This window comes from Myripristis murdjan, chromosome 15 (genome assembly GCF_902150065.1).
Source record: "Myripristis murdjan chromosome 15, fMyrMur1.1, whole genome shotgun sequence".
NCBI classification, from domain to species: domain Eukaryota; kingdom Metazoa; phylum Chordata; class Actinopteri; order Holocentriformes; family Holocentridae; genus Myripristis; species Myripristis murdjan.
The window spans coordinates 1,891,738-1,915,932 of NC_043994.1; the positions used below are offsets into that span (position 1 = coordinate 1,891,738).

The following is a 24,195-nucleotide window of genomic DNA, read 5'->3' on the forward strand; positions in this document are numbered from 1 at the left end:
TTTATCCCTTCTAAAGGCCACGGCAGACAACAAATGGAGCTGACACGGAGCTGAAGCGGAGCGGACCACTTTCATTTCAGCTCCCATAATGGACATGCTTTCTTAGACATCCCTTGAGTGTTATTAATGGCCATAGGCTGTGTGTTATCATCAGCATTAGCATCCTTTCTAGATTAGCACGTGGCTGGATAACTAGCTAACAAAGCCAAAGCCCACCTCTTTGCTCAGATGAACAGAGCTGACTCTATGTCAGTCACCTGCAGCTGTCCACCGCGCGTGATGCTTTTTTTCCACCTCCACAGCGGAAAGACAAACTCTTTCAAGCACAATAAAATACACCATATATTGCCTTACATTTATTACTATGGCGTATTAGGGCCAATGTAGGGAGAGGAAAAAATTACAGCACCAGGTGAAGGGGGGGAATATTCTGAGAAAAAAAACTCCAGTTTCCAAGTTTCCAAGTTTCAATTTCCAAGATTAAATTTGTAACTTTGTGAGGAAAAAAAATGGATATTCTCTGAGATTAATGTGGTAAATTTATAAGAAAAAACTCACAAACTTATGAGAACTTCAATACTTCTTTTTGTTATGCTGAGAACAACTGGCGACTTCAGTGGGAGATTTGTCTTAAATGTGAGAGGGAACAAACAGACGTTCCAAATATGGGTGGTACTTAAAATCAGAAACAAACAAATTTTTTTCAAACAAAGCATCCATTTTTCAGGTGTTCTCTAGGTCGATAGCGTTTGTGGTGTTGTCTGTTACTTGAAACCTATTTGCTCCTACCCCGGACACATTAACTGCACAGACTAGTGTAAGTTTATTTCTGAAGTAGGTAGGCTCTTGATGACAGCCATGGGTGTATCCCCAGCCACTTGTCAAGATGCAGACCTGACAGAGAACTCTTGACCAGAACTACATTTGGCCCCGCAGGATTAAGCATGAACACCACAAAGTTTAAATGACCACAGTGACCACATGCGAGCCCATTATGCTTTGCTAAAGTCACAAGGACTAGAACTGAACCCCCTCCTCCATACAACACTGGCACCAAACAAATCCACTGAGTAACAAATGATGACTCTGACCTTAAAAAACTAACTGTATGTGTGCTTCCACCCTGACTGCTGACACACCTCTCCTGCTATGAGGCCTTTAAGTGGTAGTTCATCCATTTTGGGAAGAAAAAAAAAATACAATGTTATGTCCCTTCCCCCCCAGCTAGACAGTAGTGGTGCTATCTTTGTCTCACTGTTAGTGAGTGAGTGGGTGCTGGATATTGGCTGGATGCTCCACATGCTAACTTTTTTTTGTTTGTTTGTTTGTTTGTTTTTTGGGGGGAGGGCGGGTTATATAGTGTGATTTTTTCTATTTCTATTTCTTCTGAAATTCATACTTCTTTCACACATTCTCCTAGTTCCAACAATGTATGCGGATATCATTTGAATTTATGCATTCTTAAATTAAGAAATATTTTTTGTTTTATCACCAAGTAAAGTGGAAAGGGATAAGGGATCCAATATCTAAATCTAGCATTGATGTTTGCAGTCACAGGTGATATATGTGCTCAGTGTGCTTGTGCATGTGTGAATTTGCAGGGAGATGGGGGGGGTCAGTGGTGGCTTGTCTCTGATGAATTTCCCAAGTCCCTCTTTTCCATGTAAGAACAAGCCAGGAGCTGGGCTCCTTGGATTAACCGGTGATGCTGATGAATGGCCTCTCGGCTTTGATTAGCTGTAAGATAAATAGAGGACGACCAGGAGAAAGCCACTCCCAGCACCCTGTTCACATACACACACACAAACAGAAATGTACTTGCACACACACACAAACGCAAACTCCTGGTTTTGACAAAATGAGGGAAGACATGCTCAGTAACATGCCATGATGAGGGGACATTGCTGATCAACACTGCAAATCAATCACTCTTGATCAAAACCACAGAGATTCACTTTGATAAGACCTTGGTCTTACTAATCTTACTCTCCCCTTATTCTCCCTTCCTTTCCCTTCCTGCCCTCTTCTATTCCTGCTTCTCTCACTCTTCTTCCTCTTCCTCCATCTCCCTCCAGCTGAGAGATATGAGATCTGCTGGGTCTGGCAGTATGTTGTGCCTTGACCTCCATGCTTGAGGGAAGAATCTGATATGATAAACACCATGCTTTCATCCATGCATTTTCATTTGTTTCCCACATTCATATGCATACCATCAATCAAACAGCTTTAGCAGCATTCCCAGTGATCCTTGCTACGCGTGTCCTTTGGAGCAGGTGGAAATAATGGAAATGAAATTATATTTCCCATGTCTTTTGTTGAAAAGTAAGCCATGGAAAATAAACTCATATTGGAAAACTAGTGAAGGAGCAAATCTGAACTACAGAATCTAACATGCAAATGCATTTCTTGATGTCAGTGTAAGACACTGCACTCTGAGATATCCCTGGTCTGTGACATTATCAGTGTGGAAGTGAGGGGAGCAGGAAAGTGATAGTGTTAGACTTCAAGACTTACGTATGCATGTGGAGAGCGTGGGGTCGGGGATGTAGCCAGGTTTACATATGCACCTATAGCTGCCTATGGCGTTCATGCAGTCTCCATTAGGACACACCCCCTGCAGCTGGCACTCATTTACATCTGTGAATCCACACAACACAATACACAATTAATGCCAATGCAGTTAACCAAGGGAAATTGTTGTTGGAACCTCTCCTGGCAGGCCCCACATTGACAATATGGGAACATACTGTCACGCTCACACCATGCTGCAACATTTTTTATGTGAATGAACTCCATTAAAATATAATGTATCTCAAACATACAAGAATCAATGATCTACACAAACTGACCCTATAACAGCTGCAGCATTGATCTCCATTTTTCAGTTTGATAAATGTATTTGCTGTTTTCAGTTAAAAAGCCTTCAAAGACGAATTTATGTACACTTTTATTTTCTGCTGTTTCACAGCTCAAATCGCAGCATTCAGAAATTAGGACCTGAGGACATCCCAAGGGTGATAGCAGTATTAATGCAAAATGTTGGCTGTCAAGTTAAGATTCTTGAAAGATTACAGTTTGTAGTACTGGGTTTAAATCCTGGTGTTTGTGAGCTGGTTGATTTCCTTAAGGTTAGGGTTAGCTCAAAGTTCAATGATATGCAGTTATTCTTAAGGCACCTATTGTCCACCTCAATAGCAGGAGGCTAACAGTTAGCATTTGGAGCATCCAGCCAGTATCCAGCACTCAGTAACAATGAGAGGAAGAGAGCACCACTACTGTCCTACAGAACAGCTGGGGGTGGGGGGAAGTGAAATAACGTCAAATTTTTCAGAATAGTAGAATTATCCCTTTAACCCTCCTATTATGTTTGGGGTCAATTTGACCCCAGCCAATGTTTAACATCTCTAAATAAATGATTAACGTCATTTTTTTTTGCTTCATATTTAATGAGTGTTCCTAATGTAATGGGCACTACCGGGTAAACATGAAATTGACATGATATGTTTTCAATGTCCTCTACACACTTTGTAACGCACTGGTTATAAATAACAAAAATCTGTACTTAGAAATAATATAAAGCCATTAAAACACCAAAAATTAATATTTATTTCCAGTTTTAGGTCAATCAGTGAGATTTTATGGTGATTTGAATATTTTTCCATTGTCATCTAATAGGAATACTGGATGTATAAATGGGGGTGGGAGGGAGTTATGTTTTATTCAAAGGGCTATTTAGGTAATCAACAAAGAAACATAAAGTACCTGACACATAAACTTTGATAACAAATTTAATTATAATAATTTTGTGGAAGTTTAAACTGCAGGGGTCAAATTGACCCCAAACATAAAAGATGTTCAAAATGTGAACATAACAGGAGGGTTAAAGGGCTATTATGTACATTATCAATTCATCTCTAACAGTAGGGCCTGCAATTATTGATGGAACTGTCTCCCCCTGCCCTCTTGGCAGGCTGTAACTCAACAAACAACAGTCCTGTAAAGGGACTTTAAGGGCTAACTCAGACACACTGAAAATTCATCCACATTAGCCCAGAAAATTTGCACAGAGCTTGCACAGCATGTTCAGTTAGTGACAGAAATCAACAGAACAGCCTCCTTAGTGGATTGCATTTTCCACAGATTAGATTAGATTAGATTAGATTAGATTAGATTAGATTAGAAAGTTTTATGATTAATGCTGCGCACATCAGATTATATCAGTATTTATTTATTTATCTATTTATTTATTTATGTAGAATACAAAAGACAGGCAGCCAAACATTTGTTGTTTGGTCTCTCAGTTGAATGCAATGCACATATAGATGCTGTTTTGGATCAAAACCAGAAAACAGAAATGGTACAGGACAGAAAGGTGAAGAAAATGATTATCTTAATTTCTTTGGAATTGAATCCATGGCCATGTTGAGAGCTGATTTGCACTGCCCAATCTAATAATCCTCTTCCCTCCATTCAAATCTATGGATCAGTCTGTGGTACTGTACCTGCAGATTTTGGATTGACCTGTGCATAAAAACAGCAGAGATAAAGCATAAAATTCTGGTCACCATTCAGCATCAGTTGCTGCTTGGAAGGGATGAACAGAACTCATAAATTTGTTCTGGTATTTCTAGTGTGGTCTGGTATTTCCAGTGTGGATATTGTTATGGACGAGACCTGAATTTGAAGCATGTGTTAGGAGGATAAGTCCAAAAAATTTTGCTTCCAGAATGCCATCTGTTGTTTCCAACTTCCTCTGCTGTAAAAGGGACCAAGATGGCAACCAATATTCAGGAATCCTGGATGCTTTTGTCTGAGTGCAATATCCAAAGACCAGTTTGCAAACATTAATTTCACCTATACCACATAAAGCCATAAAGAATATGTAAATATACACAGTATATATCACACTCTTTTACTTTACCATAAGTTAATAAGAGAAGGGACTGCTTCAGGCAGCCTATTAATATTTTATGTGGATATATTACAGCGATGGTTTTACCACAGGACGCCTTTGCACTCAGTACTGTCAAACAGTGAGAATCTCTTGGATCTAAGCCATGAACACTGTGGCTGGTGAAAGTTTGCCCCTCAGGGCAGGTGAATGAGGGCGTTTCAAAGCTACTTGCCTCACAAAACAGATGATGCAATCACCTTATGTAAAACCTCAAAATCAGACAAGGGTACCACTTCAGTTTTTTTTTTTTTTGTTTTGTTTTGTTTTGTTTTGTTTTTTACAATAATGTTCCGTTGCCGGGAATATCAATGACTTAATTAACCGAAACACAGCTGTTCTTGCAGGCCACACCCACTACAGTCAATCATTAGCTTGACATTAAAATTACCTTGAGGCTACAAAATGCCTCTGGAATGAAGTGAACAGAGAAAGGATATTGGTTTCCATCTGCATTTGCTAATCAGAGGGTAAGCTATCATTTGTCTTTAATTAAAATGTTTTATCAAAAACATTCTAATTCATGTAGTCTAAATGATGGGTTCTATATTTTGTGTAGTTTTTCTTAAGGAGAATGCCTACAACATTCAGATGTAGCATCGTTTTACATATTTTGAAAAGCAGCTGAAAAGTTATGACACGATTCAAGACCAGCAGAGGCACACTCTGCCTTGACTGTCTTGTAGTGTGACTATTTTTAAGAACATAAAAAATGTTCAAAAAAAACCCCAAAAAGAACAAAAAAAAAGACATAATTTAATGATGTGTAGCAGAATTTTGAACATAAAAAGTGTGATAGCAGAGAGCAGAGCAAAAGAAGCTAGGGGAAGTTCACCCCTATGGCAGGTGGCAAACAGTTAGCATTTGGAGTATCCAGCCAGTATCCAGCAGCTATCCAAAAGCTAGGCGCGAAGTGAAATAATATCACATTTTTCAAAATGGGTGAACTATCCCTTTAAGTTGTCCACAGGTCTGAACAAGATGAAACCGGTAGAGAAAACGAAATACCAATTGATAGCATGCAATTTGTTCTTATTTCCTCATCATGGTGTGACCACAGCATATCACTGGCTCTCGAGAACAGTTTGAATAGGGTACTGATTCAAAGTGTGGGAACCTAGGCTCACTCATCACTGTCACTGTCTTCACTGTGACTGAGCAAAAAGGTAGAGTGCACCACATGGCATTTCAACATGAATGTCCTAAGACGACCAACTGATGTTTCAGGTAGCCCAAATCAACTGGCTACACTTGCTGTAACATGCACATATGCATAGTAACTTACTCTCTCTCTCTCTGTCCCTCTCTCTCTCACACACACACACGCACGCACACACGCACGCACGCACACACTCAGCTGCCCTTTTCTGCACTCTTCCGATGCCAGCCACAGGCCTGGCAAACACCATGTTGCTGTGGGCCAGTGAATCCTGCTCCCTCTGTTGTCGCTGTGAAGAACCACAAACTTAGCTTACAACACTGTGGTGCTTGTGAGGAGAGGTATTCTGCTTACCAACGGAAGGAAAAGAAAAACCATTTTGTTTTTAACTTAATTCTTACCTTTCCAGAAAGTTTGATTACCCTGTAAAAATGTCCACATATCCGCATTCTCATGCCATAGGTTTAAGCACTAACATGGCACGTGTGATCAAACTGAATCTTTACCCAAACTTCCCTTGAGAAACAGGCTGTTTAAACTGGAGGCACTAGGCCTCATTCACTTATTTATCAGTGCAGAAATGTTCTTACTTTAGTAAATATCTGTACCAACCAATTTTGTTGTTATCCCATGTTACTGAATCAGAATCAGTCTAAACTGATAAGCACCTGCAAGCAATTAGCATATTACCACACTACGGAAAGAAGCCCTTTTGCAGAGCTATAGCTGTGGAGAAAGCAAATCATGCTCTGAAAAAGGAAAACATGGCCCCTAAAGGTAAAAAGAAGAAAAATCTAAAAGATAGCTTCAGAGGAAGAATCCAGGATAGGTGTACTTTTCCATACAGAGTCTCGTCTGGAGTGACAGCTGAAAAGAACAAGGTTTGGACTGCAATAACGGAGGCAGTAAATATTGTGTCCCCTGAGGTGCGGTCTCTGGCTGAAGCTAAAAAAGTGGCTCAATACTGAGGAGCATGCCAAAAGAAGAGGAATGCCCCCCCCCCCCCCCCCCCCCCCCCCCCCAAAAAAAGTAAGAAACAGATGGAGGACAGGGGCCACCTGAGCTGTCAGTCCTGGATCAAAGGCTTGCAGTGATCAGGAAAATTTGATAAATTTCAAAGGAAAGAGGGTGAGAGCTGATGACATCCAGCAAGGACTTTCACCTAGCGACAGTTTATTTTATTTCACAATTTTAAGTCAGTTTGTTGTAAAGTAAAGATTCTGAATGGGCTATTGTAGTTGGGTAAGCAACAAAATCACATAGTAATGGACAGAAATCATTATAGGAAAGCTTCACTGCCACACGCAGCTTTGGCCAACCAATGTGAAAAATGATCAACTCTTCCTTGTTCCATGACCAACCTTTCCTCTAAGTTTCATGCAAATCCAGTCAGAACTTCCATATTCCACCATCAGCTGGAAGTGGGATTATTGCAAAGTGGAAGCGTTTAGGAACCACAGCAACTCAGCCACCAGGGGGCAGCACCATGTAAAGTTGCCATGTAAAGAGCGGGTTCGCCGTGCGCTGAGGCTCATAGCGCGTAAAAGTGTCCGACGCTCTGGTGCCTCAGTAACTGCAGAGTTTCAAACCTCCTGTGGCATCAACATCAGCACAGAAACTGAGCCGGGAGCTTCATGGCATGGGTTTCCATGACCGAACAGCCGCACACAGGCCTTACATCACTGAGCACAACGGCGAGTGCTGGATGAAGCGATGTAAAGAACGCCACCACTGGACTGGACTGGAGCGGTGGAAACGTGTTTTGTGGAGCGACCAATCACACTTCTCTATGTGGCGGTCTGATGGACGAGTCTGGGTTTGGTGAACGCCAGGAGAACGTTCCCTGCCTGAGCGCATTGTGCTGACTGTGCAGTTTGCTGGAGGAGGGATCACGCTGTGGGCTGGTTTTTCTGGGCTTGGCCTCGACCCCTCAGTTCCACTGAAGGGAAATCTTAATGCTTCAGCTCATTAAAGGCGGGGCTGGCTGAGTTTGGTGTGGAGGAACTTGAGCGGCCCACACAGAGCCCTGACCTCAACCCCATCCAACACCTTTGGGATCAACTAGTACAGAGATTGTGAGCCAGGCCCTCTGGGCCAGCATCAGTGTCTGACCTCACAAATGCTCTTCTGGATGAACGGGCAAAAATTCCCACAGACACACTGCAAAATCTTGTAGAAAGCCTTTGCAGAAGAGTGGAAGCTGTTCTAGCTGCAAAGGGGAACCAGCTCCATATTAATGCCTATGGATTTAGAATGGGAGGTCAGACAAGCTCCTGTAGGTGGAATGTATAGGTGGCCCAATATCTTTGTTTATATATTAAGAAGAATAAGAAACTAGGCCTGTACATTCATGTCTGCATGGAAAAAACATAAAGACACACAGAAACACATTCCTCCTCCCTCTCCTCGTCTTGTCTGAGTTGTGACTGAGTGGTTGAGGAGGAGCAGGTTTGATTCAGTGTCTGACCTGCTCTGCCACTCAGGTTTGCCACCATCTGTCTTTATCCCATCCAAATCAATACAGATTAAGATAATCTATCAACTACCTACAAGAAAGAAAGAAACACAGAAAAAGACAAAGACAGAAAAATAAATCCTGAGTGGATTTAACACAATTTATGTTGATTCCTCAATCCAATGAGAAATCAACACCGTCTCTCAGCAGATAAGGATTTATGCAATGTCACACTAACAGATAGCTCTCTCTTAGTGGGGAGATAATAAACCGTAAACCGTCATAAACCCTTCTAGCGATGGCATCAAGCAGAAGAACAACGTGTGAAAACAAACACAAGCCACATTCTTAAGGCTGATTTATGGTTGTGTGGACACTGGATGGTGCGTGCACACAGTCGCTCCACAGCTGGTGTGTGCGTCTCACGTTTCTGCGTCCTGCGTCCGGTCTAGTACGCTAAGCAATTCCCCGCCGATATATTAATATCATATTGTTACCTCCACTGACAAGCCTTTTCAAAAACCTTATTTATGGCATTGTAAATAAGCAGTCATGTTTTTACAAAACTTACTTGTTTTATTTTCTCAAACTTGTTTTATTTTCTTGCAAACAAGGTGCAAAATAATTGAAATGCGCACGTTAGGTACAAATGGTGCAAAAGAATTGAAATGCACAAATCAATACAAACAAAAGGTGCAAAGTAGTGAGGTGAAAACTCTTGGAATGTGGTACTACAGCAGGCAGTGAAGCCGAAGGGGTGAAATGCCAGAAATGATGTAGTTCGGCGGACCAATCATAGCTCTTGTGAAACTGCCATCAGATCCCGGTACCATCGTAGAAGGCTGGATATACTACATTGTGTCATGATTTCACAACTGCATAAGGAAGGATACCAATGAGGTAATGTACAATAGGATGTTTCTCAACCCACAGTTGGCAGCATTGGTGTGGTTACTAATCAGACTGAACTGAATCTTGACTGAATATCTGGTGCGCACCAGGGCTCACTTAGGGTATTCACATCAACCCAAATGAATTGCATCAAGGAGATAAACAAAGCAGGGTCCGACTCAGCCACAGGTGTGAAAGCAACCTAAGCCTATTTAAAAAATGAACAGTTGGCTTCTATCTATCTAATCTATTTCTTATGGAATATAGCTAATATAGCTTTTTAACTCTACACATGAGTGGTTTAAGACTAAGGTTGTCAGGATGTTAACAAAAAAAAGGTGAACAGACAACCTTAGCGAGCAAAGCGGGTCCCCATTCAGCAACATTCATTAGTGGTTTGGAAGCACGAGCGTGAGGACATACAAGCATGCCATGAGCACCAAGGTGAAGTAGTACACCATATGTGTGGGGAGAGAGGGCCTGTGCACCAATACAGGAAGTTTTTCTTCTCAACTTACTCAATGAACATGTCCGTAAAAGAAAGAGGGGTCATTTAAAAGTGATAGGATAAGTAGTGAAATCAAATCATTTGAAATCTGTGAAGGTTTTAATGGCTCAGTTTTTTTTTTTTATTTATGCCCCCTAGGGCAGCGTGAGGCCCAGAGTAAAGATATCAGCTGTGTTCCAATTCAGCGGCCACCTCCTTCAAGGGTTGCATTTCAAGATCGTATACGTCATGGTCGCTCATCAAGGCTGTACCAATCCAAAGTGTCCTTCAAATGTGGCCCAGATATGCAGCCTTCCTCTGGTGTATCCTTTGCTGTCCTCCATATGCCAAGATCTGTTTTGCGCAGCTATCATTTTGGAATGTTACTGTGGTGACAAGTGAAAAGGAAGGTCAAGACTACATACAAATGTAAGTGCAAGTTATTACCTCTGCCAAGCAGGATACCTCAATAAAGTTATGAATGGATGTGCATAAAATTTGGAGGAAAGGTTGGTCATGGGGCAACGAAGAAATGATTGACTTTTCATACTGATTGGCCAAAGGGGGCATGGGAGTGGGCAGGGCTTCTCAGAAAAAAACATTTAACTTCTGAACAGATGATCTAACCCTTGAATTTGGAAACAGTTATTCATTTGTCCAGGAAGTAAAGGCTTGGGAGCTCATTTCATGGTATCTTTAATTTGTAAGGTTGATAGATTAAAGACATGGTATGGTTACCTCAACAAGCTTGCAACTTAAAAAAAAGGAAAAAGAAAGAGTAGAAAAGTGTAATCCTGTGTTGCTGTGTTCCTACCTTGGCAGTGAGAGCTGTTGATGCGCTTGTAACCTTGAGGACAGTCCAACAGAGGGATAGCTGAGGAGGGGGGCAGAGAAGACAAAAATGGGGAGAGGGAAGAGCGGGGTAAACATGTTACTGTCTAGTCATTGTGTCATTCAAATATTTCCTATATGGTTAACAGAGCAGAAGCAATAACATTAGCAGTGCTGGTACTAGCATCTTCGGCAGTATCTACTACTGTCTAGGTAAGGGACTTCTCCAGGTTTTACAATAGCCCCAATTGGTGAAGTTCTTTCATATATGGAGATAATACAGCATCACACTCCATTATAGATTCTCCTCTAGCAATGTGGCAGTTTCTAGCAAATGTTACATCATATAGTGTCACACAATCCTCTTTTCTGAAACCTTACGATCTGCAGGTATTTTTGCCATACAACTGATCCACATAGCAGCAAGAATTAATTAAACCCCAACCTTTGTAACTGAAAATCTGCACACCAGCGCAAATTCCTAATATTGAAGGGATCAAAAACACTGGAACATATTTTTTTAAGGTGCTGAATGATATCTAAGTGTTTCTTGAGGTAGACAGTGGCACTAGGCATCACCTCCACAAAGTGCATATGTTTGCATATAGGTGCTAAATTAACAATTCCCTTTTTTTGCATGGTTAAAAAATCAAAACTAGGTGAACATCACTAGTTAATTCATAGTGTTGTATTTTCAATTGCCTCTGTGTAATCAGATTGATTTGATTTGATTTGTGAGACTGTATTTTCCCCTAACATAACTATTAAAACTGTCAACAGTGAACACCTTTTGTGTACAACAGAATTTCTAGGGCTATAGCTGTTGAAATTAATATCTTTAACAGTATTTTTCCTAATTCTTTCAGTAACACAATGGCTGCATGCACAACAATACAGTACATAATGTATTCTATAAACTTGCTAGGCTGTAATAAAGAGATTCTCCACTGTTCTGGTCATTCAATCAACTGCTCCTTGCATTGTGAATTTCAATAAATCATCTGTCTTTCTGGATTTTTTTGTTTTTGTTTTTGTTTTTATTAAGTGTCAAAACACCAAACATCAAATCCTGGTACAATTTCACCCAACACACTGGCTGGAAACTTTAACTCTAAATTTCCAGCAATATTTTAATACTTCCATATACACAGTTTTTGTTGATGCCATGAATGTTATTGTTTCAAATTCTGTTATTTTTTATGATACATAATTTTTCTTCCCTTTCAATGTGTGTGTGTCTTCCATACTGACAACCTCTGATGCAAAGTGGGGATCAGTCATTTTTTAATCCCTTTTATCTGTATTTGTCAGTTTTTCCCTCCTCTTTTACCTGTCTTTCTTTCTGCCTTACTGCTGTGAGGATTGCTCTAAAATATTGAATATTTCGAGGACATATCACAAGTTCTTTTCTGTATGTAAGAAAACCTAAAAAATCACTTGTTTTTCTTTCTTCCTCTGTTTTCTGTTTTTGCTCTCTTTCTGCATCTCTCTCTCTCTCTCTCTCTCTCTCTCTCTCTCTCTCTCTCTCTCTCTCTCTGTCACTGAAACCCAACCGGAGTCCTCGTCAACAGATGCTGGCTCTATTCTATGGCATTCTGCAATGCAAGCAATTAGCTTCAACTCTTCAGAGATGAACTAGCGTGGATACATGGTGTTTGGCATTTTGAGGCGGCCTAAGGAAGGAGAAATGTGCTTTTACAGCTTGTTTTGTCCATGAGGTTCAAAGGCCAGTGGGAAAAACAGGTTAACAAGCTTGAGTAGAAGTGAAGTACAAAAAAATTTAACTCAGAAGAGAATCATTTCACCAACCAAAATTATTGTTATACATTTTCCATAGAAATATGTAAGCATACCTATAAACTTTAAGTAAACCATGGCACCAAGAGGACATGATATTGAGTAGATTACAAATAATAATAATAATAATAAAAAAATATGGAAACAAAGTGGCATTGTACGGAGCCCCTAAAGGGACATGGGGAAAAATTTATTTTAGATATGTTTCTCGTGCGCACGAGATACTTTTTCATGCACACTAGAAAACATCTCGTGCTCACAATCATATGCTAAAATATGAGTTTCTATAATATATTTTATTCAGTGAATCCAAATTATTTTTATCTAGACATTTAGTAAGGTTATATGAATTTCACTCAGATATTTAGTAAATATAAAACAATTTTCTCCAGATATCAATTTAAAACATGCTCACTGACTCATGCAGTGGATTAAATTGATTAAGTTACTTTAAGTACATATAAGTTAACTGTTACTTTATTATACTGTATTTTACAAATTGCTCACAGTACAAGACGGTTCATTTAACTACTGCCGGTGAAACAAGCATATTAAATTACAGCCTCCTGAACTGAACTGGTGGGCTCACTGATAGAAACTGAGATAGAGAGTCAGGGGAAGACAGGGAGAACAAAAGGCAAAGAGAGAGAAAGAGAGGGGAACAGACAGAGGTGGAGCCTGAGGCCATGCTACTGAGAGCTCATGAAAGCACCACAGCGCCGCTGGCTCACGGTGAGGTACAGCCTCTTCTGCTCGTCTTCTGCTCACAAACTAGGATCTGCTGTGAAGGTGCACAGAGGCACCAGTGAAGGGGTGGTACCCAACTACCTGAAAGCAGATTGCCAACTTGCTCAGTGGGGAACAACAAGGCGATGTTTGTTTGACGGTTAAAGCCAGATCCTTAACAGCTACAAGTGTCTCCGAGGCACAATGAGGCAGTTCACTGCAAAGCCAGTGCAACGCAAACCTCCCGCCCCTGTCATTCCTTAGAAGGAACAGATGGAAGGAGAACAGTGGTGCTTTGTAGCACCTCCCACTTCATTCTAAACAGAAACAAGGGGCTTGGAGGCAGAAACTTTGAAAGGCTGGGAAACAGGACCACACCAGTGATTTTGAATGTTTGGCTAATTAACTACAACTAACCACATTGTACATTGCAACAAACTATTTTGTAAATCATGTGGGAGTACTAAAAATTTCGCAACATACAATCAAAATGCAATTTTAAAATTTTCATTTTTGGTTGAGACACCTACCTTTTAATGTTCTGGTTCTGGAGCGAACAAAGTTGTGGCATTTCATAAACCATGGAACTGATAATTCACTGCGTAAAGCAAATGTGTGAAGAAAGTTTAAAGTCTGAGAAAGTTCATTTGCATATCTTAATGGAATGAATAGAATCCATCCAATGGTTTGGGAAAAGATTAGCAGAAATGTGTAGTATACTGTTTGTAGATATTAAGCTAAAGATGCAAAATCAGTGGTATGGTCCTCTAAAGGGGTGGTTAACCCAGTTAAGAACAGGGATGTTATCAGTATTATTCTTGTGTACTATCTACATCATCCACCAAGATCTGAGAGCTCCTAAAAGTCAGTAACTATAATTAAATGGCATTTTAGTAGCTGCATTTTCTATAGTAATCAATTCAAGCAGGGCTCCGTGGGCAGTCCCCTTCAGATAAAGACATTGTTGCGACTCTGGTAAGACCAACTGCAGTGAAAATAGCTCACATATTAGAACTAGCACTGCAACAATATGTTAGCAAATATTTTCATGGCTAACAGCAATCTGGCACAGTTATACTGTGATTTCATTACCATCGTTTACTACATGAAACACAATCTGAGCACAGTCGGATTCAAACTCTTTGGAAAAGGGGCAGCCACGATTGACATTTACAAAAAATACATGGCAGGTGACTGGATCAGCCATCTGTCAGTCATTAGCCAACTCTCCAATCAAAGCAGCACAATGTGGCACAACACCAGCGCTGTTTTCTTGTGTCGTTTCTGTTTCTTGTGTCGTCATCACCTAAAAGTCCGCACTCCTTCAACCAACACGTCATTTGAAGAGTGGCTCGACTTGTTTCATGAGTCAAACTAATTTAATCTAATATAATTCTCCATGTGCCATAGTAACACACTAACAGTTACTGTTTCTAATGTTTGCATCAGATTTTTTTTTTTTTTAAATTGCTATTTGTGTAAGCTATACTGGGAATGTAGTTTCTGGAGAAAACCAATACCTGTACAATACGTGTACATGTCATATTCCAAGGTGGACCAAAAGGTTAGCTACACCAGAGGGAGGCTACACACAGTGCAATAACAAAATAAGCTGTTGTGATTATCTGATAGCTATCAAATCAAAAGGGTTTAATCTGTTTGCAGAGGAGTATTGTCTGAGCTGAGCAGGATATGATGCTTTGATACGTGTCTGATAGCTGCAGGGTAACAGGCTGCTATGTGGGAGAAATGAGCTTTTTATTAACTTCCTCTGAGGCTATTCATGTGAAACTACCCACCCACACCTCCCCTTCAGTTGAATAAGGGGAAACAGCACTCACATACACACAAGAGAATGCATTCACACACACAAGCATGTCTTCTCATGCTCTAGATCTCATAGCTCTGGCTTCGAAGACAAATTCCATAGTTCTATAAATGGAGTGGGGCTGAATAGCTACCAGCTACCACATACAGAGCAGAGCCTCAACCAGGCTCCCCACCTTCTTTTCCCCTGCTTCCTCTGGGTAATAAGCTCTCTAAAATAAGCCCAGGAAGTGAGGGGGTATGGGGGGAACACCAAGTGCCACCATGCTATTTAGTGCTTTTACCCCACTGGAAATAACTCCCAGGGTGAAAGTCGCCTGTCTTTTTATACCCAGGCAAACACAAGGGTCATATAATGTTTCCAACTTGCTGTGACTCGGCATCTTTATTTTGCCTGTTGCTAGTCAAAGCAAAATACTGGGAGAGCAACTCTTTAAGCTGCATTAAGACATTTATAAGTGTAGATTTTCAGCCAGCTGGGCCTTTTGGCTCCCACTGTATCTAGGGAAGATGCTATGGATGTGCCAGACGTTACACTGAGGTTCCTAAAACTATATTTGTGAGTACTGTGTTGGTGTATCTCTAAGAGGCAGGATAACAGTGGCTTAAGGTTATCAGTCTGAATGTGCACTGGGGCGTGGAGACTGCTTGTGTTGGTCTGCTAACGTCATGTAAATGTAACTCTAACTGTGAATGGTAACAAAGGAAGGCTTCTAGTTGCTCAGAGGAACAGTTGGATAAGGAACACAGATTACAACCCTGCCTTTCATCCCCATTAATGTTAGTCACAGTACCTTTATGTAGTTTGAATCTTTTAGAACTTAAATGTATTACTTAGGTATATATTTTTCTTTAGGATGACCAGTCAGTGGATTCACTGCTATGTCTAGTGAGATGCTGAAATAACTGGCCTGCATTAAAGCAAAACTGAACTTTTGTAGACTGTTGGGTTGTATAATTACCTGGGTGTGATCAGAGTCCACGTGGAGAAGAGATAATGCTAATCCACAATACAGTATTTCTATCTCAAGTGGATTATGCCAATAAAAAAAAGAAACTGGAAAGTAGATCCGGCAGGTAGCATCTGCAGGAAACCTCCGCAGAGTAATCTTGCGCTAGGAAGAGACAACCTGAGAGTACAGGGACTTTTTTTTTTTTTTTTTAATTGGCATAATCCACTTTGTTCACATTCATTTATGGATTGAAAGTGTTATTTTGGGAGCTTTTTCTGCCATAGAAGTGAATGGAGGGACAGAAATGCAGCATTGTGGATTAGCAGCCCATAGGAACGTGGAGCAACTGATGAGGATATCTCACCTCCATGTGGACTCATATCACACCCAGGTAACAACCCGACACTCTACCACAGTTCAGTTTGCTGTACGACTCCACAGCAAACTTCCTGTCTTCCTTCGTTCTTGTCATGAGAATGGGAGTTCTCCTTACTGTGGCCACTAGCCTCACCTATAGCCACTCCCTCTAGCCATACTCATACAACACGGCCACAGAAGATGGTAGTCTCAGTATATTTCCCAAGATGTCCCCAACATAACTTAACAGCTGCAGATAATGTACAATATATCCATGTTATATGTTATTATGTAAATGTGAAAAAAAAATTGCACATGGCAGCTTTCCCACAATGGGAGATAAAATGACCAGTCCCACTGAAATGAATTACATGACAGCATTTGTATGCAGCTTTTTGTCCGTCTGACACAAGTTCCCCACAGTTTTTTGCTCTGAGACAAACATTCTAGCATTTCATTGTTCCAAAATGTTTAATATAGAGTGGGAGAGATCAACCTGATATGTCTGGATTTGGGAGCCTCTTGTGTTCAAACAGCATTACATTTAAATATGGACATCATAATGCTTTGAGAAAAAGACTTGCGAACACTTCAGGGATAACAGAGAAGTGAAATTCTCTAGAAAGAATGTGGCTAGTGAGTCAGTAAGCAATACCAACTAGGTCATGTTTCAGAGGAATTGGATTAATTATGGAAATTCAGGCAGGACCGTGGACTGGAGTTGCTGCTGTTTGCCATGTGAGTCAACATAGCAACACTCCAGTGTTCACTGAACTCCACTGTTCATCCAACTGCAGGCACACACTCACTCCAAGTGCGTCACTTTGGTTCAGGAAGAATGAAAATACTGCCTCTTCTTTTGAAAGAAGCTGGAAAGTGGAGCTCTTATAGACTAGACTGAGCGTTACCATTTAATGAAGTCAGCAGCTACTGATTAGACTGTGTATACACACACAATAAGCCACAGATTTTACGGGAACAGTACTGTTCCTGTTGCTTTTGTATGAAATGGTGGGACTGTCTTCAGTATATTAATGACGCAAGTTAAACCTGTGAGTATAAGGGGGAATGAGTGTGTTACTCATTCTTATACAGTGTCTAATAAGAACTATTTTAAAGGGTTTCAAAGCAATTATAATGTAGTGAAGTTAACAATATGGATAAAAAACTGCTCCTTTTTTTGCTTAAAGGCAGAATGAGTTGGATTTTCCTACAAAAAAAACAATGTATAGACTTATACAATAATAATCCCTCTCAATAATCACCTATGAGCCACTAGAAGTGTGTATTGGTGTGTGTGTCAGCCCATAGCAGCATGTAGTGTCAGACTGATAGAACAATATCCAATAGGAAGCTACAAAAATCGTGGACTGTGGAAAAATGGAAATAGTGAGGCAAAAGGCTAAGCGGACAAAGCTCACCATCCTAGGAAATGAAAACTGCCTGCCAGCAGTTAGATTAGCCAGGGAGGAGGGGCCGACTCTGAATGTCAGCTGACAAATCCTGCTCATGCCGCCTTTAAGGATCCTTGGATGTCCACAACACTAGCAGACTAGACCAGGGACACTCAAATAGTTCAAGCTTTGGGCCACATTTGGAAAATGTCAGGGGTCATTCTGTCCACGATGACATAGCCGTTGTACAATTATTGACAAAGGACTTGACCTACTGCACATCATCGTGTTTCAAATGCTTGCTGGACAGTAGCAATATTGACTTGTGACACAATGATATGATTGAGGAGCCCTGTCTCCTACAAATGACATTCTCACCCAGCTAAACTGCATTGTCAGTTACGTTTGGAAGGGAACGTGTTTTATCGCGGATTATGTTTGTGTGTAACGTATCACAAGAACGTTTGCAAATACTTACTTGAAAGTCTGTTCTAGGAGGTGAGCAGGATGGCAAATGAGATGAAGCCCAGCGCAAAGTGACAGCGGTATTCATTTGGACGAGTTAGGTACATTAGGTTCCGTTACTGTGACCAAGTGTTTTTATACCTAAACCTAACCTTTCTCTAACCTTAACCAATTTGTTTTGATGGCTGGAGATAACAAAACTGGCTAGAATGCTGTCCAACATGATATACAAGATAAGTAGAAACATATTTGTGGTATGTCAGAAACAAATGTAATCTGTGACAAAGACATGATGATTATTAATATACAGAAACGAATGTAAACCATGACAAAATACGTTTTCCTTAAACTTAAATAAGAATGTAGTTTAGCTGTATAGGAATGTCATTTTTAGGAGACAGGGTTAGATTGATACAATATACAAAAAACAAGAAATTATTAGAAGAAACTGGGAGTTTCTAACAAAAAAAAATCATCAGATATCCAAAAAACACAGAACACTCATTTGAAAAATTCCACCTACGGCTACTGTACTTACATGGATTCTTGGGACACTTCTGACATTTGTGGAAACCCCAGGATGTCCCAATGGTGCCACAGCAGTCCTCCTGTTTACTGAGACCCGGCAGAGCCTTCCCACACTGATTTATACAGATAGGCACAGACAAAGAGTGAAAGAGTAGGATGGAAGGACAAGACAAGAAACAGAGAGAGAGAGTGAGAGAGAGACAAACAAAACGTAGCCAGATGAATGGGAATGCAAGAGTGGGAGAAAGAAATGGGAAGATGTTGTGGACAGGATTGAAAGACATGGGAGTAAAGTGAAAATCAAAGAGAGGAAAACAAAGCAATAACAAGAATGAGAGGAGCACAAAAAAGCAAGAAAGTGAATGGAAAAGTGGAGGCAGAAAAGAAAGAGAAAAGAGTGATGAATCTCAGCATTTTTGTGGGAAAAAATATTGTTCTGCACCCCACCTTACTAAACTTTATGTCTGATCCCAAGTGTCTGACCAAATAGCCACACCAGCCCCCCTCTAGATGGCCAGGCGGATGTTCCCAGAAATGAACACACACCTTTCTCCTTCTCTACCCCACAATCACTGTCAGACCATTATTTTTCCACGCACCATGTGACTGCAGAATGAAAGCCAAACTGAATGGTGACATGTGGCAGATAAGAGGGTTTAATAATGTGGGGTGCATTTCTTTGGGTTCCAAGGCTATTTTCATGCACACAAAGGATTGTTCTAGACAAGATCTTCATTTTCTGGGCATAAACAGGGATTATTGTATCTCTGTTTGTAAATAATGATTGTAAATAACTGGATATGGGGGTATTTAAACATATATTATATACTACATGATATCATACAATATATAGATAGCTAGATAGCTAGCTAGCTAGCTAGATAGATAGATAGATAGATAGATTAATAACCTAATATGTCTACAATAATATAATAAATAATAATACAACAAATATATTAGTAATATGGTTATGTATGATACTGACATTTACCTTCTATCTAAACAAAGTTAAGACTATCTAGTTTGTATAAATAGCACAAAGCTGAATAATTACCGATCATTATCTGATGGAGAGAGTTCAGAATTCTCCTGACTCCTTTTCCAATATGTTTGTGTTCTGATCATTTCTTTTGCCCTGAGCTGTTCATGGTTGTATGCTATTTGATTTTTGTCCCTCTCTGTTTATTTGTTTTTTAATGTTCTCTTTCCTTTTACAAGTTTGATTTCTAGATATGTGGCCTGCATGAGAGAAGATATTGAGAAAGGTAGCTATTGATAACTACTGATGTGCATGACACAGAACTTTACAGTTCCATGTTATAGGAATAAACAGTCAATGTTGCTACATGCTGATTAATCCAAAGCATATTGTGCAGAAAATCTGTAGTTATAAAGTATTATTCTTATGAATAACCATGTGGATATAGTGTCAGATCTTTCAGCATCAAGAACTCGGGCTGTTGCAAATCCTTGCCTGAGTTCCTGAATAGGTATTCTGAGTTGAGAGGGTGGTTTGAATTTTTTTTTTTTTTAATTTCTTAGTGGGATGTTGATGCCTTGTTAGGCTGGTAAAATGGCCACAGATCTTCACAACAATACACATAAACACAGCAGGATGATCAAAGCCACCGCCTCAATCATCCTACTTTTTTTTTTTTTTTTTTTTTTTTTGAAAGGGAGGGTCCATTTTACTCTGTTCAAGTTCTGTGGTGTGCATATGTGTAGAGCATGATTTGCATGTTTCAGTTTCAGCTAAACTTAGCTAACAGTGATTTCTGGCAACATACCTGACTCCCTGTGGTCTCCTGGAAGCAGCGGCCCAGCTGGCTCTTGGAGGTGACAGGCTGGTACTGCGGAGGCTGATAGCCATGCTGGCTGGGATACATCATGTTGTGGCCGTGGTGCTGGATCTTTTGGCTGCTTTCCGCATGGTGGTAGCTGTAGCTGGTGGAGGAAGAAGAGCCCGACTGGGAGCCCTTCATTGTGTGGCCATTGTGGTGATAGCTGTCCAACTGAGAGACCTGGTGGATCTGAACGGAGGCCTCTGGAGGATGTTTAATGTGGATGTTGACAATGCTGGGGCTGAACTTCACTGGGGGCATATTGCAGAGAGGGATTATGATCAATATCACAGTGCACTATCATTAAAGATGCTTTTCACAAGCATTTAAACACAAGAAATCTAACATTGATCCAGCATCACTGATCTGACCTTTACATATATCATTTAAATCATTTTAAATATAGTTTTCTTATTATAAATATAGTTTTCTTATAATTTTTGGAAGGCTGGGGCCAAGGTGCTGTACCCGATCTGCCCAGTGCCCAGAGTCAGACAGCTCTGTTAAGATGTATTTTACCAACTAGTGTAAAGAACTGAACCAGCAATTCCTCTCTAACCTAATCTAATCATCACTCCAAATACAAAGTAACATATTAACTAGTTGTATTTTGAATGTCTTGTTTTTCTCTTACCAGGATTCTGCCCATTGTTATAGGTCAAAGGCAGCGTGTGTGTGGAGTACACTTGTGTTTGACTGTAACTGCCTGAAGTCTGCGGGTGTTGCTGGTGCCCATTCTGGATGGGCACCTGGCAGAACTTTCCAGTGAAGTTTGGCGGGCACTGGCACTTGTCCCTGGCACTGCACTTGCCACCATTCATGCAGGGCAGATGACACACCACTGGGAAAAGAAAAATGCATAGAAATTGCTAAGTATCAGCATTTAGCTACCCACAAGTTAGCCAGAAGTAACACACACAAACACATATAATTTCCTGGAATCCTGTTGTGAAAACTGAAGATCCCAGACACACAGTCACAGCTTTGTTCGACAGTTTAAGTTTTTTTAACCTCACATTTAAAAAAAAAAAAAAATCATCTAGCCCTATACAGCAACCATTATTTGAATCACCTATAGTCATTTACCAGGGGTTTCCATGCCTTTACATATTCAGCTCAGCGTCCAAATTGTCACCCCACTCTCTCGCCATCAATATTCATCACTGTGGGGCGGATGGCAAATGATCCATTACACCCGCAGACTGCATAATTCCTCAGCAAACCCTCATTTAATTGAGCTGCCTAGTAATATATTCATGTATTCAGTCAGAGGGTTTGTTTGCCAGTCGAGCGCTGACACCATGTGCGCAGTCCCTGTTTAAGGAGAATAAGTGTTCAGGCCCAGATAAAAATGTTCTGAGACACCAGACTAAAATAACAGAGAACCAACCCCCCAACAGCAGTATCTCTGTGCGTATGCCAATGTGTCCATGCGAATGTGTTGCCGATATAGAATCTGTATTAGATAGTGCAGTTATGCACACTGCATAACTGCACTGTCCAGGGTTCAGATTCCCCCCAGGGATTTTTGTTGCATGTCAACACCCATTTTTGCTCTCTCTTCACTGTGAACCATCTAAAAAAGCACAAATGCTATAAAAAATATTACCTGCTGGCAGCTTCAATTAAAAAGTGTCTCTACTGATACTGGCCCACAAAATCCGTATCGTCAACCCTCCAAGCCATGATAAAGTTGTTCAACTTATTGTGAGAGAAACTATTTATCAGCTTCATCAACTTCATGTCATTCATCAGTACGAGACAAACGACCACCAATATAATCAAAAGTCTATTAAATTTTCTTTAAAGTATTAACTATAAACATATACAGGAATATAACCATATATATGAAAATTCAATGAGGAAAGAGTGCATTGCTTTTACAGTGCTGCAAGAATTTTTCAGTCACAATGCCCTAACTTACTTAAGTTTGATGCCACTTACTACAATATATGTTATAAATTTACATTTTAAAAGACCATACCAGTGATTCTGAATGTGTGACCCATTTACTACAGTTTACTCACACTGCAACAACCCATTCTTCAAGTCATGCAGGGTGCTAAAGATTTCAAAACACATTATCAAAATCCCTCCTTTTTAAATTTCAAGTTTTTGTTGAAACAGCCACCTTATAATGTTCTGCTTCTCTGGCTAACAATATCATCAACATTCATAAGCCATGGAACTGATAATTGGCTGTGAAAAGCAGCCAAAGTTTCCTGGAGAACTATTTTTCAGCGGACTGACCATTTCAGGCGCCCAATTTCAAGTCATCAAAACCCAACAGTGCTGCTGCTTTCAGGAAAACGAATGTGAACGGCTTTATTACAGTGATGGAATACTGCTGTGAGGAAAGTCTGAAGGCTCTGAAAGTTCATTTTCATTTCATAGTGGAATGAATGGAAACCAATGGCTGAAGAAAAGGGGGAAAAAATCACATCCAAGTTCTGACTTTTTGCGTTGGGAAAAGGTTAACAGAAACATGAAGTTTATACATTTTTACAGTTTATACATACATTATAGATTTTACAGGGCACATGCAATATCACTGGTGTGGCCTTTTAAAGATTTATGTAAGTTTTAAAAGGTGATTAAACACAAAAGAAAAGGTGGGGTTTGCCCTCACCTACATCTGTGATAACATGTTATTGTGAAATACATCAAACAAGGATAAACAGGCCCGGGTGGTGTAATGTGTGGTAATTTAATCATACCCTAAATGTCAGATTCAAGGGCAGTGGGGAACCAGCTTCTTACTAGTGTTTCATTTTAAATTCATGTGTGTGTTACAGCAATTGCATTCATTACAGCATTCATTATACCACAAAAAAAGAATTTCACCCCATGCAAGGTGACATTATTCTTTGGTAAGAACATCAAGCCTTGCACGCAGAGCTTCGCAGCTATTTTACAATTGCAAAACCACAGCCCTTTGTTTACTTTGGTGTTTCTCCTTCTAGGATTTGCAGAAGTGACACATAATGACAGAGTAAATAAATCTGTTTCACCCCAACCCACTCATTACATTCACAACACCAGTGTTAGAAACCTCATCCCTATCTCTGATGTCATCTGCAGCTCAAAGCTCCTCTCCTCTACCTTTTGAGGTCTTTCTCTCTTTCACTGCCTATCTGTCTTATTCATTCTCAAACTCTTGTTTCATTTCCCCTTTCTCTAAATCTTTCCATCTCTCATAAATAAGTCCCTTTGGAGTATATCAGTCTGTTTTCCTGCCCCCTTTGCACCAATTCTTGTGTTGTAGAGACATCTGTGGGCTCTTACTGCAACCAAATTTCACATAAAATAAGTTACAGAAAGCATGCGGATATTAACCCCTTGTAGACTATTGTCGCGAATTCATCTCAAACCACTTCCAGTCTTAATGCAGCCACGGTGGTGTATGTATCCCACTGATGCTGTTGATGCATATTTCACACATACCAAGAACTGTATTGGAAGCACTCTACCACCAAAAATTTAGCATATGCTTGAAGGCAAAAATACAAACAATTTATTTTTGTAGATAATTG

General features: G+C 40.2%; 1 protein-coding gene across 4 annotated transcripts in view; it reads right to left on the reverse strand.

Annotated features, from left to right (window-relative positions):
• ltbp1 (latent transforming growth factor beta binding protein 1) overlaps positions 1-24,195 on the reverse strand; it is a 174,226-nt gene that overhangs the window by 77,962 nt on the left and 72,069 nt on the right. For all 4 annotated transcript variants that reach the window (XM_030070903.1, XM_030070901.1, XM_030070902.1 and 1 more), the window contains exons 6-10: positions 21,297-21,503; positions 20,609-20,913; positions 18,832-18,934; positions 10,758-10,817; positions 2,515-2,637 (exon numbers count right to left, since the gene is read on the reverse strand). In XM_030070903.1, coding sequence (XP_029926763.1) covers positions 2,515-2,637; positions 10,758-10,817; positions 18,832-18,934; positions 20,609-20,913; positions 21,297-21,503 — 798 coding nt within the window. The remainder of the gene's footprint in view (positions 1-2,514; positions 2,638-10,757; positions 10,818-18,831; positions 18,935-20,608; positions 20,914-21,296; positions 21,504-24,195) is intronic.